General features: G+C 37.2%; 1 protein-coding gene across 5 annotated transcripts in view; it reads left to right on the top strand.

Annotated features, from left to right (window-relative positions):
* Positions 1-14,883, top strand: part of SLC24A2 (solute carrier family 24 member 2) — a 256,795-nt gene that overhangs the window by 212,493 nt on the left and 29,419 nt on the right. For all 5 annotated transcript variants that reach the window (XM_089693969.1, XM_089693970.1, XM_089693966.1 and 2 more), the window contains 2 exons: positions 5,485-5,583; positions 8,988-9,106. In XM_089693969.1, coding sequence (XP_089550095.1) covers positions 5,485-5,583; positions 8,988-9,106 — 218 coding nt within the window. The remainder of the gene's footprint in view (positions 1-5,484; positions 5,584-8,987; positions 9,107-14,883) is intronic.

Genomic DNA, 14,883 nt, shown 5'->3' with positions numbered 1-14,883 from the left:
ACTGAGTGTTCAATGTTTGGTCTGTGTTTCATCTTCATTCAGAAACCTTTTTTTCATTAGTTGCATATTGGTCCAATGTGTAATTCTGTTGTAATTCACTTTATCATGGATAAGAATATTACTTAATGGGTAAAATATGTTTAATTATGAGTTTAGCTTCTCCGCAAAATGTAAAAATTTCAAAATGTGGTTTATTTACAGAAGGCATACATTAGACTATTGTGTTCAGTACAACCATCCAATTATGTTCACATAGGATCTACATTTGATACCCACCATAGTACTGGGGTGGCTTTCTTATGTGTCACTCTGGTTTTTTTCAAACATAAAATATCTTTGTACCTAAATGTGTGTTATCTGATGTTCTTTTGTGCTTGTTCCATGGTATTCACTTGCCAGATAGTAAAAGAAAGATCAGGATGAAAGCACTAGATATTGCACCTTCAAACCAAGGGAGCAGCGACAACTTACATATATGTCAATCCTTTTGATGTCTCTTTTGGAGTCACACATATACATTTTGTCCAATATAGTTAGAAGATTTTTATTTACTTGCTTGTTTTTGAGCTGTGCGAAAATGGAGTTTCCAGACGAACACCAAAAGACAGTATAACCATACAGGTTACGTGGGAAAGGACTAAAGGAATCAAAAAGCCCTTCAACTGAACTAATGTGTAGCACAGTAAAGCCTTCTTAAAACAGAAGGTATTCACATGTCTCATTCCTTTTCCAGTTTGGTTGTTATGGGTAGGGATAGGAGAATGACCTTCATCAGCCACAGCAGTTTCACTTTGCCTTGAAATTGTATTAGCCTTTGCTATAGTCAAATTGTGCTACAGAAGCAAGCCTTCTCTAATATAGTTAGTTAATTTTTTCTACTAGTGAGTCTCTTATCATTTCCTCTGTTAGAGCACCAAATGAGCAGGCAACAGCTAACTCTCTCAAAACTTCTATGATTTTGTTGTGAATTTGCCATCATGCTGTCCATATTGCCTGTGTTTATGTTGGTCTGCAACCACATTACCTTTGGGACAAGAAAGTTGTATAATAAATTGTGAGTTGTTTCATAAATTTCAACGGCTGCTGGTGGAGCATAAAAAATATGCTGTCCTTCTGCACCCAGGCAATATATTATTTAAAACACACTTTCTGGTAGTAGGTAAGTCCTTCTGATTAGCTGCAAGTATATAGTTCTCAAAAAATATCTTGTTGTACCCTGTGTCTTTTAGTGTGGGAGGTAAAGTACTTATAAAGTGCTTTATTAACAAATTCAGACATCCATAAGTATATCCTAACAGGAACAGCAACTGAACACACATGGACAGATTATAGTCCATACAATACATGTAACAATTGTAAATAGTGACATTTAGAGGAAAGTGGTATGAACATGGCATAGAACATAGGACTTGAAGCTTCAGACAATAGGCTGGCAATAGCCAGAAACAAAATAACAAAGCACACCACGTTGATGCAATACAAATAATTTAATATGAAAAATTAAAAGAATTGTACTCACAAATACAAGGTAATTAAGCTTATCTGTAGCCAGGAAGCCTGTTCCTCATGGCCAGTGGTTGAGCTTGGTACTGGAGCTGCGAGAGATGAAGGAAGAAGAAGAGGGACCCACTGAATAGCTGGAGATGCACAACATCTCACTGTCAAGAGGGTAAGGATCCTGCCCTCTCATTTCCAGCTCAAAGGTACAATGCCCCTGCAGTGTAAGCACAACAGGGGCATTGTAGAATCTACTAACCTTGCCTTCACATGCTAGTATTCAGAAAGTAAATGTGTGTTAGTAATTTAGACATTCCATATCAATGTCCTATACATTCAGAGCATCAAGTTGGAGAATTTAGAGAAAACAATGCTACCAAAATTCTTTGACACAGAACTTCAAATTTGCATTTTTGCATTCACATGGAATTTTGAAAACATGTATGCACCTTCCTTACAATAGCATGTGCACACAGCATAAGATAAGTATGTCCAAAGTATGTCCAAAGAAAAACTTTGTATATATATATATATATATTATTTTTTTTTTCGTTTTTTGCTGTAATTGAAAAAAAGAACATAACGTGATAATATAATGTAAGCTATATATTTACTTTTTAGTAATTCCTATAGCAGCCAATGGTTTAGAACTGTGACCCTATTATTTGAATACTGTGAAGAATGTTTCAACACAGACTGAACATGGGTGACAAATAAACAGTGACAATGAGCAAGACTTTAGCTTATAATTGGCTATAATTGTTTTTATATTGCATCAGTTAAATATATTTATCAAAATGTGGCAAAAAAAAGCAGACAAGTCTGCGTTTACTTTTTTAGTTTAAGAGGAATGCTGAAATGTGCATATCAGAGTAAGCTTAGGGATGCAATTAACCACTTGCCCACCGCCTTTAATAGAATTAATGCTACAGGGAAACAAGGCTGCGTGAAAGCACGTATATATACGTGATTTGCAATTCAAATTGGCGGGTACGGATGTCAATCACTGGGTTCCGGCCAGGGATTACCCGCCGGGACCCAGCAATCGCTGAATAACACTGACAGAGGAGAGACCTGTGTGTAAACAACACAGGTGTCTGTCCTGCCAGCAAGACCATGCTGCTGTGTATTTCTCTGCACAGCAGAGAAATACACAGCAGCATGTTTCTCTAGCAAAACACACAGCAGAGTATGTAAAACAGCACACAGTTAACCCTTTGATCGCTCCAGATGTTAACCCCTTCCTGCCCAGTGTCATTAGTACAGTGTCAGTGCTTTTTATTAGCACTGATCATTGTATTAGTGTAACTGGTGATGTCAGTGGCAGTTAATCAGTTCGCACCAAGTGGCAGAATGCCCACCGCAGTCCCGCAGTACTGCAGTCCCGCTATAAGTTGCTGATCGCTGCCATTACTAGTTAAAAAAAAATTCCAAAATATATACCGCCATTTGTAGATGCTATAATTTTCACGTAAACCAATTCATTTACATGTATTGGGATTTTTTTTATTTCCAAAGTTTTAATATGTTTTACACAAGTAAATCTGTATATCAAATTGACACCTCTTCATCCCTGTAATGTTTCATCCTGATTTGAATTATTGTATAATTATTCCAGGTTTCTTAATCACAAAGCAGGTAAATTAAAGCACATATGGATCTACATGATATAATAGAGAACAATTGCAGTACCCACCTTTCATTGCCTTGATTGCCCTAAACTGCAAAGTCTATCAATATGTGTAATTGCACTTTATATGTCACCACTCCTGTTTGTTTGACTTGATGCAATGTGCAATTTAGTCTTGGCTTCGCTTTTTTGTAAACAGTGAATTATATGAATAGAGATACATGCGCTACAATGGCAAGGAGTTTGGGCTGTATTAGCTACGTCTAGACATACCTTGCAGCTAAGTCTCCAGACCTGGTTTTTGATAAGCCATTTGAACCTCCAGGCTCCATTGCAGCCACTCGGGCTTCTATGGCTAATGCATAACTATACAGCAAAATTTCAAATGAACATGAGAATGTAATGTTATCGCAGCTCATGAATACACCCATTGTTACTGTTTTAAAGTAAATTGAATGTACCTGTTTTAAGTAGCAAAATTTAAAATAAAAAAGATTGTTTATTAAGCAATAAGGATCACTATTTAGTACCCCCAAGATAAAAAAAACTAGAAAAACAAAATCACAACATTTGTGGAAAAAAATATACTAACCTTAGATTCCAACTTCAGGCCTACTCACTTAGGCTCCATACAGAGCCCCAATATCGAGGGAACGCAGAGGATCTCAGATTTCAGGAAAATGTACTCTTGCACAGTGTATAATCAGGTTGATAGTTGTACTTTCTGCAGTGGTCCTTTAAACAAGTCATATCTGCGTAATATCTTATTGAAATACTGCATGCAGAGAGATCAGATGTTTCAGTGCACAAAGGTTTTAATTTACTAAAACTGGTACAGCTATGCATAGTAGCAAATCAGCTTCTAACTTCAGTTTGTTCAATTAAACTTTGACAAAAAAACACTGGAAGCTGATTGGTTTCTATGCAAAGCTGTACCAACTTTTGCACTTTTCAGTTTTAGTAAATCACTTTTATAAAAGGTCAGGCAGAGTTTACATTTGTGTAATTTGTGAAAGTTGAGACATTCTGAACTAATTATTGAAGCACTGAAGATTGGGAGTCTCATTCTCAAGGGGACTGCATTAATATTACATGGGGGAAAATCATACAGCTTTAAGGACTACTGTAGATACATAGAAAGTGAAGAAGTTTCAAGTGGGCAATGGTCATGTTTGAAAATATGTTCTTTATTGGTAAAATATTTAAAAAAATAATAATTTAAGTATTTAACATTTTTAGACAATGCATTTTCTAACATTATATGCATTTTTTAACAAATTAATTTTTAACTCATGGTCAACAATTTTAAGCATTTGGGCACTCACTCTCAAAGTAGATGGGCCAATGAAAGACTAAGGCAAACCATACATGAATTATTATTTTTTTATTTAACCATCAACATTCCAGGGAGCCTCCACCGCTGGTAGAGTACAATGACCAGTGTTTCCAAGCATAGTTGGTGGCACTGATCTTTCAGGAAAAACCTAACAGCCTGGCTGTACACAAGTCAATCAATAGATTGTGTACAACCAGGTAGCTCATACACCCTGGTCCTCTAGCTGCAACTCCTATTTTTAGCTATGTTTAGCACTCTGGGCCATCCTACACAAACCTTTTACTACTGTTGGTAAATACCATTAGTATTGTCATTCACCAGTCATTATTTTCCACAATTTCCATTACTTATTTCTTGGTACTTTTAGTTTTTTACCTATTTTGTATGATCTGTGCAATTGGTAGATTTATTACAATTACCATCCATGTTATGTCTGGTTTATCAAACCACTCCTGAGTGCTGTAGTTTGTCTGGGATTAACAATCTCATTCATTCACATATTTATTCCTTATGGATTGAAAATCATCCAGTCCCTTCTGAACAGGCTGAATTTCAAACCATATAAGGCCACTTTAAGAGTTTCTTTGCAGAACTGCATTGGAAGTTAAGCTTCTACTTGCAGACCATGATAATGTGACAAGCGAATACTAGCTAGATTATGACCTGGATAAATAAGAACCCTTACAGACAAAAGCACTAATGTGTCTTTACACACCTAAATGTGTCAAAGAAAAATGTTTCTTTTTAACACTACTTTATGTGATATGACAATACTTGTTTGTTTTTTGCGCATTTTCCATGTCTCACACTTGTGACTTGTTTGTTATTTCCCTTGGCATGACATTATCTGCATTGCAGCTATTAAGGCTGTCTTTAAATTAATTATTAATACCTACAGTTTAATAAAGTGTACAGTCAAGCATGTGGCTACTAATATTCTTTCTGTGTTTCATGGGATTTCTTATGAAATATTGTGACATCTATTCATCTCTAAATATATCTTTCTGTTTAACATTTTAAGGAAAGTTCAAAGAGAAGGCTTCAATTCTGAGTAAAATGGCAAAAAAGAAGTGCCAGGTAGAAGACAGTGAAAGACTTAATGGAGATGTCAACTGTATAGGTGAGTGTGCATATTCCAACTGAAGCAAGCTGTTATAATGTATAGCACACAAAACTCAAAACTAGGACTGACAACAAGGAAGTTATCATTGATCCTTCTAGATATTCTTCCTTCCACAGCTGGCAGACTATAATCACATGTAAAAAAAAGGGATGAACAAGGCTTAGCTGAGCCAAAACAGGGTTGATTGCTCCTAGCAGTTTGTGATCTCTAATGATTGCATAAGTGCATTGCATCATAGAAATCACCATTTATTAAACCTGTTAGTGAAAACCTTCAACCAAACAGGTAAGTTTAGCAGATTCCTTCCTTGTCCTCACTGTTTGTCCGCAGATAGAGACCAGCATGTGGACAAGCTGAATGTAAACAAAGCAATGTTTACTTTTGCCTGGTTCTGAGACAACAGGGAAAGTAAAAGAACAGGTTAGAGGTTATATCTCCAAGGTTACTTGGTATCCCTGGATATATTGAAGTAGCTAATTTGGTTTAATAGTCCAGCTATTCTTTATGTCTAATAAAATTTTGTAAGGCTCTGTTCATACCACAGAGATGTGAATGAGCATAACAATATTAAATAACAGAGCCAATGTTGTTCACCTTCATCCCAGCGTTTGTTCACATTGTTCTCAGCAATAAAACTCTCTTATTTTAAATTGTTAGAAACAATCAAGAACTGAGAGGCAAAAGGGTTGATTTACTAAAGGTAAACAGGCTGTTCTCTTTGCTAGGAGAGTTGTGCTTTACAAGATAATTTTCCCCAGAGCTTAGTGAATGTGGTAACATTTTACATTGCATAGAATAGCCAATCACATACAAGAAAAAATAAAAACAAACAATGGTTTTACTTGCACATGATTGGATACTGGAAGTCAGTGGCGCTTCATCTTATTCACTAAGCTCTAGGGAAAATTCACTTTCAAAGTGTAACTTCCCTTGCAAAGTGAACAGTGTATTTTGTTTTTGATAAATAAGCCCCATTAGGGTATTATGGTTTATTTATGAAAGCAGTAGAAAATGTTTAATTTTCTATTTTGTTTCTACTTCTGAGTTAATGAATAAGGTCAAGCTGTGTTCTGTTAAAGCACCCACTCGTATGCAAGCAAAAATATTTTTTTTAATGCCAAGCTTCAGCTTATACAATCTGGTCAACGGTTAATAATTCTGACTATAATTAGGCAGGCAGCAGCTAAGCACCACCATTGCAGATGATCCCAAAAGAAAAAATATTCCACAAATTTGGGTTAATGCATAAAACATTTTTAGCTTTTGAAGAATTGGTGACAGTACAGCTATGTCTCCTGAATAGAAAATTAAATTCATATATTATTCAGTGTATTGTTCAGTGCTTGAATGTGAGGCTAAAATTGCTCTGTGAAGTACAGCAATATTGGTCATTTCATGGTAGCACAGCAAATTCATTTCTGAGTGATTACAGCGCTGTGTCAATAATGTCTGCATTTCATGTCTTTTCCCAAAAAATGTGTTTTATGGCCATAATAGCAGCAGATACATTTATGCATAGAAATTGGCTATTTAATCAATGCTTCAAGTTCAAGACAGTCACAGGTGTTCCCTAGGATATTGCTTGTTTTATGTATGGAGTTGCTCACATAGAATACGCTATTGCAGACATACTTAGCAGATATTTAAAGTAAACATGTTACCTATTTACATTAGAGGTAGACAGTATAAAGGCTTAATTTACATTCTTGCAAATGCAGGATTAGCAGATTATTGCAAACCAAGGGTAAAGTGAACACACCTACCAAATGGGCTCAAGCCTAGAGAGTTAGGATTGGAATGGCAAATGTGATGTGCATAATAAAACATAGTCTGCAATGATCTGACATATTTAGATGTGAATGTATCTGACACTGATATCAAGTATGGCAGATCGATTTTCATGCTGCTTTGTGTAATTTAACCACTTCAGCTCTTGAACCTGTAAATCACTGTAAGTGGACCAGATACATTTTTACATTTCTGCTATGGGCTTAATAATTTGACATGATAATTTAAGATAGTAAAGTAACACCTATATTGGTTTTTTTTTTTGGGGGGGGGGTTAAATACAATGTTTTTCTTGCCAATTTTGTTTTGCTAATATATTTGTTTTATTAGCAATCTGTAGATAAAAGATGTCATTCATTGAAGAACATTGTGGTTTTTTTTCTTCTAATTTGATCAGTATTCATTTTAAAACAATAATTGTTACTGTTGATAAAAAGTGCACTTTTTAATCAATAATTTTTTCTGTTTATAACAACAGGGAAATTAAACTTCTTTTTACAAAGTATGGTAAAATAAGTAACACTTGAAATAAATCATTTTATTTTGTATTGATTTTTTTTAATGTGCTACAAAAAACTAAAGAACAAAACAAACACAAAAGGTTGAAAAAAAAAATAACAACAGCGAAATAAAAGACTCGGGTGAGAAGGGTAGGGAGGAATTAATCAGGGCTGAGTAGAGATAACTAAAGCTTAATAAGGGGTTAAATAGGAACCTAGTTTATTCACGTATTTCTTTTTCCTTTAACACTTGCTTCAACTGACATTCTATGTAGAGCAAAAGACACTCCTTTGATCTGCAATGAATAAACCAGATTAACTGCAATGCAGTAAAATCACATTGCTAAATCATAATTTGTATTGACACTGCAGACCCTGTTCTGTGAGTATCAGTTTGCACAGGGGTAAACAAAAGCTGCTTCGGTGATACAGAGCAAGTCTGGGCTGTCAGGATGACAGCAAGGATTTGCCAATAAATGCAGCCAGGGAGCTGCAAGTAAGGGGAAAGGAGCAGGATTTACTACACACATCAAAGTATTTATATAGATGTTTTTAGGGTGTTTGTGGTATGCTCAAAATCCACAAATGGTTAAAGAACACTACTATTTTGGTAATTAATCCGCCATACAGTACTTAAAGTACACCCGTCAGAAATCTGGCCAATATAAACCAAGCAAACTAGGACATCCAGTACCTTTCAACTACTTTCTGTCAGCCCTGAATGTTGGGGACCTGCTGTAAGTCCGCAGGAGATTGCAGCTAAAAAATTACATCTGTATATATCAGCATTACCATACTAATTTGTTTTTTAACCTGTTGTAATGTTTATGTAATGATGTGGTAGATGTTTTAATGGCAGGCAGTACATAAATATAAAACAGTATTACAGACATCAGGCACATCCTTGTTCTGATTCATTTATTTGAGCAATATATCAACTGTAGTCAGGCACATCCTTGTTCTGATTCATTTATTTGAGCAATATATCAACTGTAGACAAGCAAGCATGTGTGTCTTTGATCTAAGGCAGGTATTCTGCTTTATAAAAAAGTACTACTTTCTTACTTTCCTGCTCTTACAGTGTTTATTGCTGTTCCTTTATTCTTATTACAGACAAAGTTGAACTTCCAAACAGTGCTAATGTTGAAGTGGAAGTGACACCACCTAAAGAATCTACTGACCCAGTTCAAAATGGAAATGTCTCTCACAACATTGAAGCTGCAGAAACACAGGTCATACTTTATTGCTTTTGGAATATTTTGCTGCAGCCAGAATACTGTGCACAGCACATTGGTAAATAAGAGAGTTGTTGCTGGTGATTCAAAAATGGTCTGAAGCTCAAATCAAACCAAAACAATTTTTGTGTTGGTTAAAATGGGGAATGGTTATAACTGTTGTCAGGTTGTTACTGTAACCTCAGTTGGGGGATTCGCCTTCTTGTTTTTTTATCCCTGTGAAACCGGGACAAAAAAATGGGCTGGTGTCACTGGGAGACGCAGAGGTAGATAGTAGTAGATAGTAGTTTCAAACCCTCTCCATTCTGCTAAAAAAAAGCGCTAACTCTTTGTGGTTGATTTATTAAAGGCAAATAGAGTGCGCACTTTGCTAATGCAATTGAACCCATTGTGATTCTAGTCTTTGCAAAGTGAAGCTTCAGCTCATTTACTAAGCTTTGGAGCAAATGGCCTTGTAGAGTGCAACTGCACTTGCAAAGTGCACAGTCTATCTGCCATTAGTAAATCAACTCCACTGTTTCCTCATTGATAAGATTCTTCATCACTTCCTGTTTCTATGATTCTCTGCCACTGGGACAAGAAGTGCGAAGAAATCTTCTCAATGGAGAAAACAGCAATAAAATATGGCAGAATGTCGCATAACCACAAGACCTGGGCCTGCTGGATCCACTAAAGACCTACGGCTGAATACGCAAATTTAAATCAGGGTAGTCATTGGAAACACTTAGGGGAAGAGTTGGGTCAACCCAACATTAAGCCATACAGTATGAGAGACCGTTTTTGATGCTATCATGCTTAGAGTCCAGTGTTTTTCTCCCCGCTCTGAGTTCTGCCTCTGTCACCTTCCTCCTTAACTTCTCCAGGATACACTTTGGGTAAATACTGATATGATAGTACTGAATGTGCCTTCTTTAGGGAGAGGTGTTTAGATTTGTGTTATGTAATTACGATGACACTTGAAAGTGACTGCATTATTGGATATGCACCATGTAAAACCCCAGTTTAAAGTAACATGAAAGGCTTGGTTTTTTTTGGGGGGGGGGTTCATAACAAACATATTATGCTTACCTGCTCTGTGCAGTGGTTTTGCACAGAGTAGCCCTGATTCTCTTCTTCACACGTCCCCTGAAAGCGCTCTGGGCCCCTCCACCACACTAAGTGCCCCCTTGCTCTTGAGCCACCCCATGTGTTCATAGAACACACAGAGTGTGGCTCATCCCTGCCTCCCGTTGCTGTGTCTCAGCCAGTGAGAAGAAAGAGACCAGGGAGAGCCGAGGCTCCTTTGTATAGCGCTGGATCAAGGCTTCAGTAAGTGGGGAGAGCAGCACACAAAAAGGTTATTTACCTCCATAGAATGCATGAATGTAAAAAAAACCTTCAGCCTCTAAAATCACTTTAATGTCATGGGTACTGTACCTGTCTTTTCCTTTTTGCTGAGCTTTCATAAATAAAAAAAACTTTTATGGAAAAAAAAATTTTGGCACAGTATCCAATAACACTGTTGCATTTCTGTCAGGTTTCGTTTCCTGCTTGTGATCCCATTGTAAAGATTTTAAAAAAATAAATAAACAGCGCAAATTACCTAACCAATACATTATTCCAAACTGGATACATAAATGTGCAAAAAAATATGTATATATAAGTGTGACACACTCAAATCAGAAAAATAAATAAATAATAAAAAAATTAATAAATGAATAAATGTGCCCAAAACAACTCAATTCATGAAAAAAATAAATATATAAATAAATTGTATATAAAAATAAGTCCAAAATCCTTTTTCCCAGTCTTCAAAGTGCTTAGACAAAACAAATGATCTTCTGTAGATGTGTGCTTCCACCTTCCACCAGTGCAAACCAACATAAACCGCACTCACCAGATACTGGTGAATAATAGGCCTTTAGGATTTTCAGGGATCCTACACCCGCTCTATAGCCTCCAGACCTCCATTCCACCATACAGGGCTAGCGTAGTCCTTCCACTCCCTCCTAGATCAGGACCTCCAAACCAGCTCCACCGTTGTGTCAAAGAAAAAATATCATATAGTGTAATATTGCCAATGATCATCAAAACATATAAATATATACCAGGCCACTCACATTTTCCAAATTTAATAAAAGCATGTTTTATTATCCTCCATCGATCAATAACAACCATCACCATCCAGAAATAGCTCTCAGAAACCTCACAGCTTGGCTAGCAGAGGATGACAATGTGTGATACAGGCAGATCCCAATATGGCCGCTTGGAATGCACCGCTTGGCGTGCGTTCCACTCACCGGAAGTTGCACATGACGTTCAGATAGTAGACCGGAAGTGCGTCAACGCATTTCGCCCCTCCCACTGGGCATTCTCAAGACTGGACAATCAGTGATCACATGACCGGGACCTCGCACAGAGGTCCTGTACGACGATCGATGTTCCACTGTGTCTTCCGGACACAGCGGGCACCAGATCGCGGTGCTGCGCGCTCCCTGATGGCGGGTGCCGTTTATGAACGGCAACCCGCCCCTGGAGCGCCACTGTCCTGCCATTTATATACAGCGGCCGGATGGCAAGTGGTTAAATGATAGAGACAGAATATCAACCAAAAACCCAGAAAAAACACGTAATACAAATGTTACAAATTGAGTTGCAGTTCAGTGAGTAAAATAAGTATTTGATCCCCAAGCAAAACATGACTTAGTACTTGGTGGAGAAACCCTTGTTGGCAAGCACAGAGGTAAGACATGTCTTGTAGTTGGTTACAAGGTTTGCACACATCTCAGGAGGAATTTTGGTTCACTCTTCTTTATAAATATTCTCTAAATCCTTAAGGTTTCTGGGCTGTTGCTTAGCAACTAGAAGTTTCAGCTCCCTCCATAACTCCATGACCTTAATGTTCTTCTTCTTGAGCCACTCCTTTGTTGCCTTGGTGTTATGTTTTGGTCATTGTCATGCTGGAAGACCCATCCATGACCCATCTCCTGTGTTCTGGCTGAGGGAGGAAGGTTGTCATACAAGATTTTACAATACATGGCCCCATCCATTGGCCCCTCAATGCGACAAAGTCAGCCTCTACCTCTAGCAGAGAAACAGCACCAAAGCATAATGTTTCAACCTCCGTGCTTGACTGTAGGGGTGGTTTTCTTAGGGCATAGTCAGCCTTTTTCTTCCTCTAAACATGGTGAGTCAGGTTAATGCCAAAGAGTTCAATTTTAGTCTCATCTGAGCACAGCACTTTCTCCCAATCCTTCTTTGAATCATTTAGATGTTCATTGGCAAACTTCAGTTGGGCCTTTACATGTGCCTTTTTGAGGAGGGGGACCTTGCAGGCGCTGCAGAATTTCAATCCATGGTGGTGTATTGTGTTACCAATGGTTTGTTTGGTGACTGTGGTCCCAACTGCCTTGAGACCATTCACTAGCTCCTCCTTTCTAGTTCTGGGCTGATCCCTCACTTTTCTCTTGATCATTGTTATTCCATGAGGTGAAATCTTGCATGGAGCTCCAGACCAAGGGCGATTAATGGTTATTTTGTATTTCTTCCATTTGTGAAAAATCGCTCCAACAGTTGTCTCCTTCTCACCAAGCTTCTTGCTGATGATCTTGTAGCCAATTCCAGCCTTCTGCAGGTCTACAATCTTGTCCCTGACATCCTTTGACAGATCTTTGTCCATGGTGGTGAGGTTTGAATGGAAGAAAGAGATTCTGTTGACAGGTGTCTTTTATACATATAACGACTTTTCGTTAGGAGCACCTTTTTAAATTGGCAGGACTAATCTGTATACATGAGCACATAGCAAGTCTGTGGGAGCCAGAATTATTGTTGGTTGGTAGGGGATCAAATGCTTATTTTACTCACTGAATTTCAACTCAGTTTTATACAATTTTTATCATGTGTGTTTTCTGGATTTTTGGTTGATATTCTGTCTTTAGCATTTAAAATACACACATGGTAAAAAATATAGACCCTTATTTTCTTTGTAAGTGGGCAAACTTACAAAATCTGCAGGGGATCAAATAATTATTTTCCCCACTGCATATATACTTTTGGTAATACGAGGGCCATTCAAGTCAAACCAGGACTTTTGAGTATAATAAAAGAACAGATTTAAAGTGGAAACTGCATTTATTTTTCAACATGCTCCCCTGCTACATTCATACACTTATCCCAGCATTTAACCAATCTCTAGAAAGCTTCAGCATTAACAGATTTGTTAGTATGCCTGAATCATCCTAGGACAGCCTGCTTCACTTTGTCATCAGTGCTGAAATGCTGACCACAGAAAGATTGCTTCTTGTACAATTTCACAACAAGTTATACATTCATTATTCAGGATCAGTCGTTCCATGCGCTGAATGTGGGCTGGGAACCACCATGGCCAGGATCATCACTGATGGACCAACAGCAATCTTTGAAATTTTACATCATTCAAATGTCTTAATGCAGCTGAGCATCTCATCACTGTACTGTGCTTGAAGCCTTGATATTCGCCCATCTTATGCCTTTGTTCACAAGAAGCTTCATCACCACATGCTGTTTCATGCATGGACTAACACTGTTGTCTGCCATCTTGATTAACTGTCTCTGGACTGGCCCACGACATGTGCACCACCTATCAGTAATAGTACACACTTGCCACTTACTACTGCATGTAGTACCAACACGCTGGCATCCCTTTTTATACTTGTAAAATTAAAAATCTCAGTTTGACTTGAATGCCCCTCATATATATAATACATTAATTCATCCGGTAATAGTTCTAGTGGAATTGCCTCAGATGTCACAATAGTCACAGAGGGCTTCTGAAATAGGTTAGGTCTTGGCTGAACAGCATAGTTTGGCTTTTTCCATCCTTGATATAATTCTTTGGAATGTATCCATATTACTTTTAATAGCTGAGCTGGAGACATCCCAATTTAGTAATTTCTAGTAAGTGACTTCTTCTATCTAAAAGATGCTCTTTATGTCTCTTGACAAAAGGTGGGAGTTGTTCCAGACTTAAAGAGACAGAAAAGAGCACATATGGCATTAAGCTGGTGTTTAAAATGCAGCTAAACTGAATAAAGTGATCATATTGTTTCTTTCATTTCTTAATCCTAACCACATAGGTGCCCGCTTTAAAAGAAGCCCGTATTGAAATGTATATGAAGCCTGCCATTTGGCTGCTGCAATGCCAATCTAATGGTTGTAATTTTTTCTAAATAATTTACCAGGAACAAATACAAAAAAAGCCCTTTTACCGTCACAGGTTGCATATCATTGAGTTCAGCGGAGGTTACCAATGGCAGCCTTCATATTTATCTTCTCTTAGGTTTCCTGTAATGATGCTTCAATGAAATGGACAAAGAATTGTATAACAGGCAGGCTAGTAAACTAACAAAAGAATGAGACAAAGCTTATAAAATTAATGCATAACCTTTTTCTAAAATAAGTCTCTTTATTGTTCAATTCTCATTTAATAAAAAAAATAGAATTTCTGCTATGCACAGAAACAACTGAGTACTGTCCTTGATACTTTTTTTATTTGCACTAACATACAATTTTCAGGACAAGCTTTTGGGGTATGTCCCCTTCTTCAAGGTCCAAGCAGTACTACTTCACAAAGTTTTAGCAGAATGTTAAAAGAAAAAATCTCTGAGGGGAAAAAAAAACTGAAAAAAACACACTAACAAATGTATACAACAATGGTTATAAAACTAGGATTAGACTAGAGATAAGACAGAGCAAAAAATGCTATGCTCACATAGTTATATTCACAGTTATATTTTGAATGGAAGTTAGAGCTATTG

This window comes from Staurois parvus, unplaced genomic scaffold (genome assembly GCF_062004578.1).
Source record: "Staurois parvus isolate SC_StPar_1 unplaced genomic scaffold, SC_StPar_1.0 ptg000644l, whole genome shotgun sequence".
Classification (NCBI taxonomy): Eukaryota; Metazoa; Chordata; class Amphibia; order Anura; family Ranidae; genus Staurois; species Staurois parvus.
This window is presented reverse-complemented; position numbering and strand designations above follow the sequence as displayed.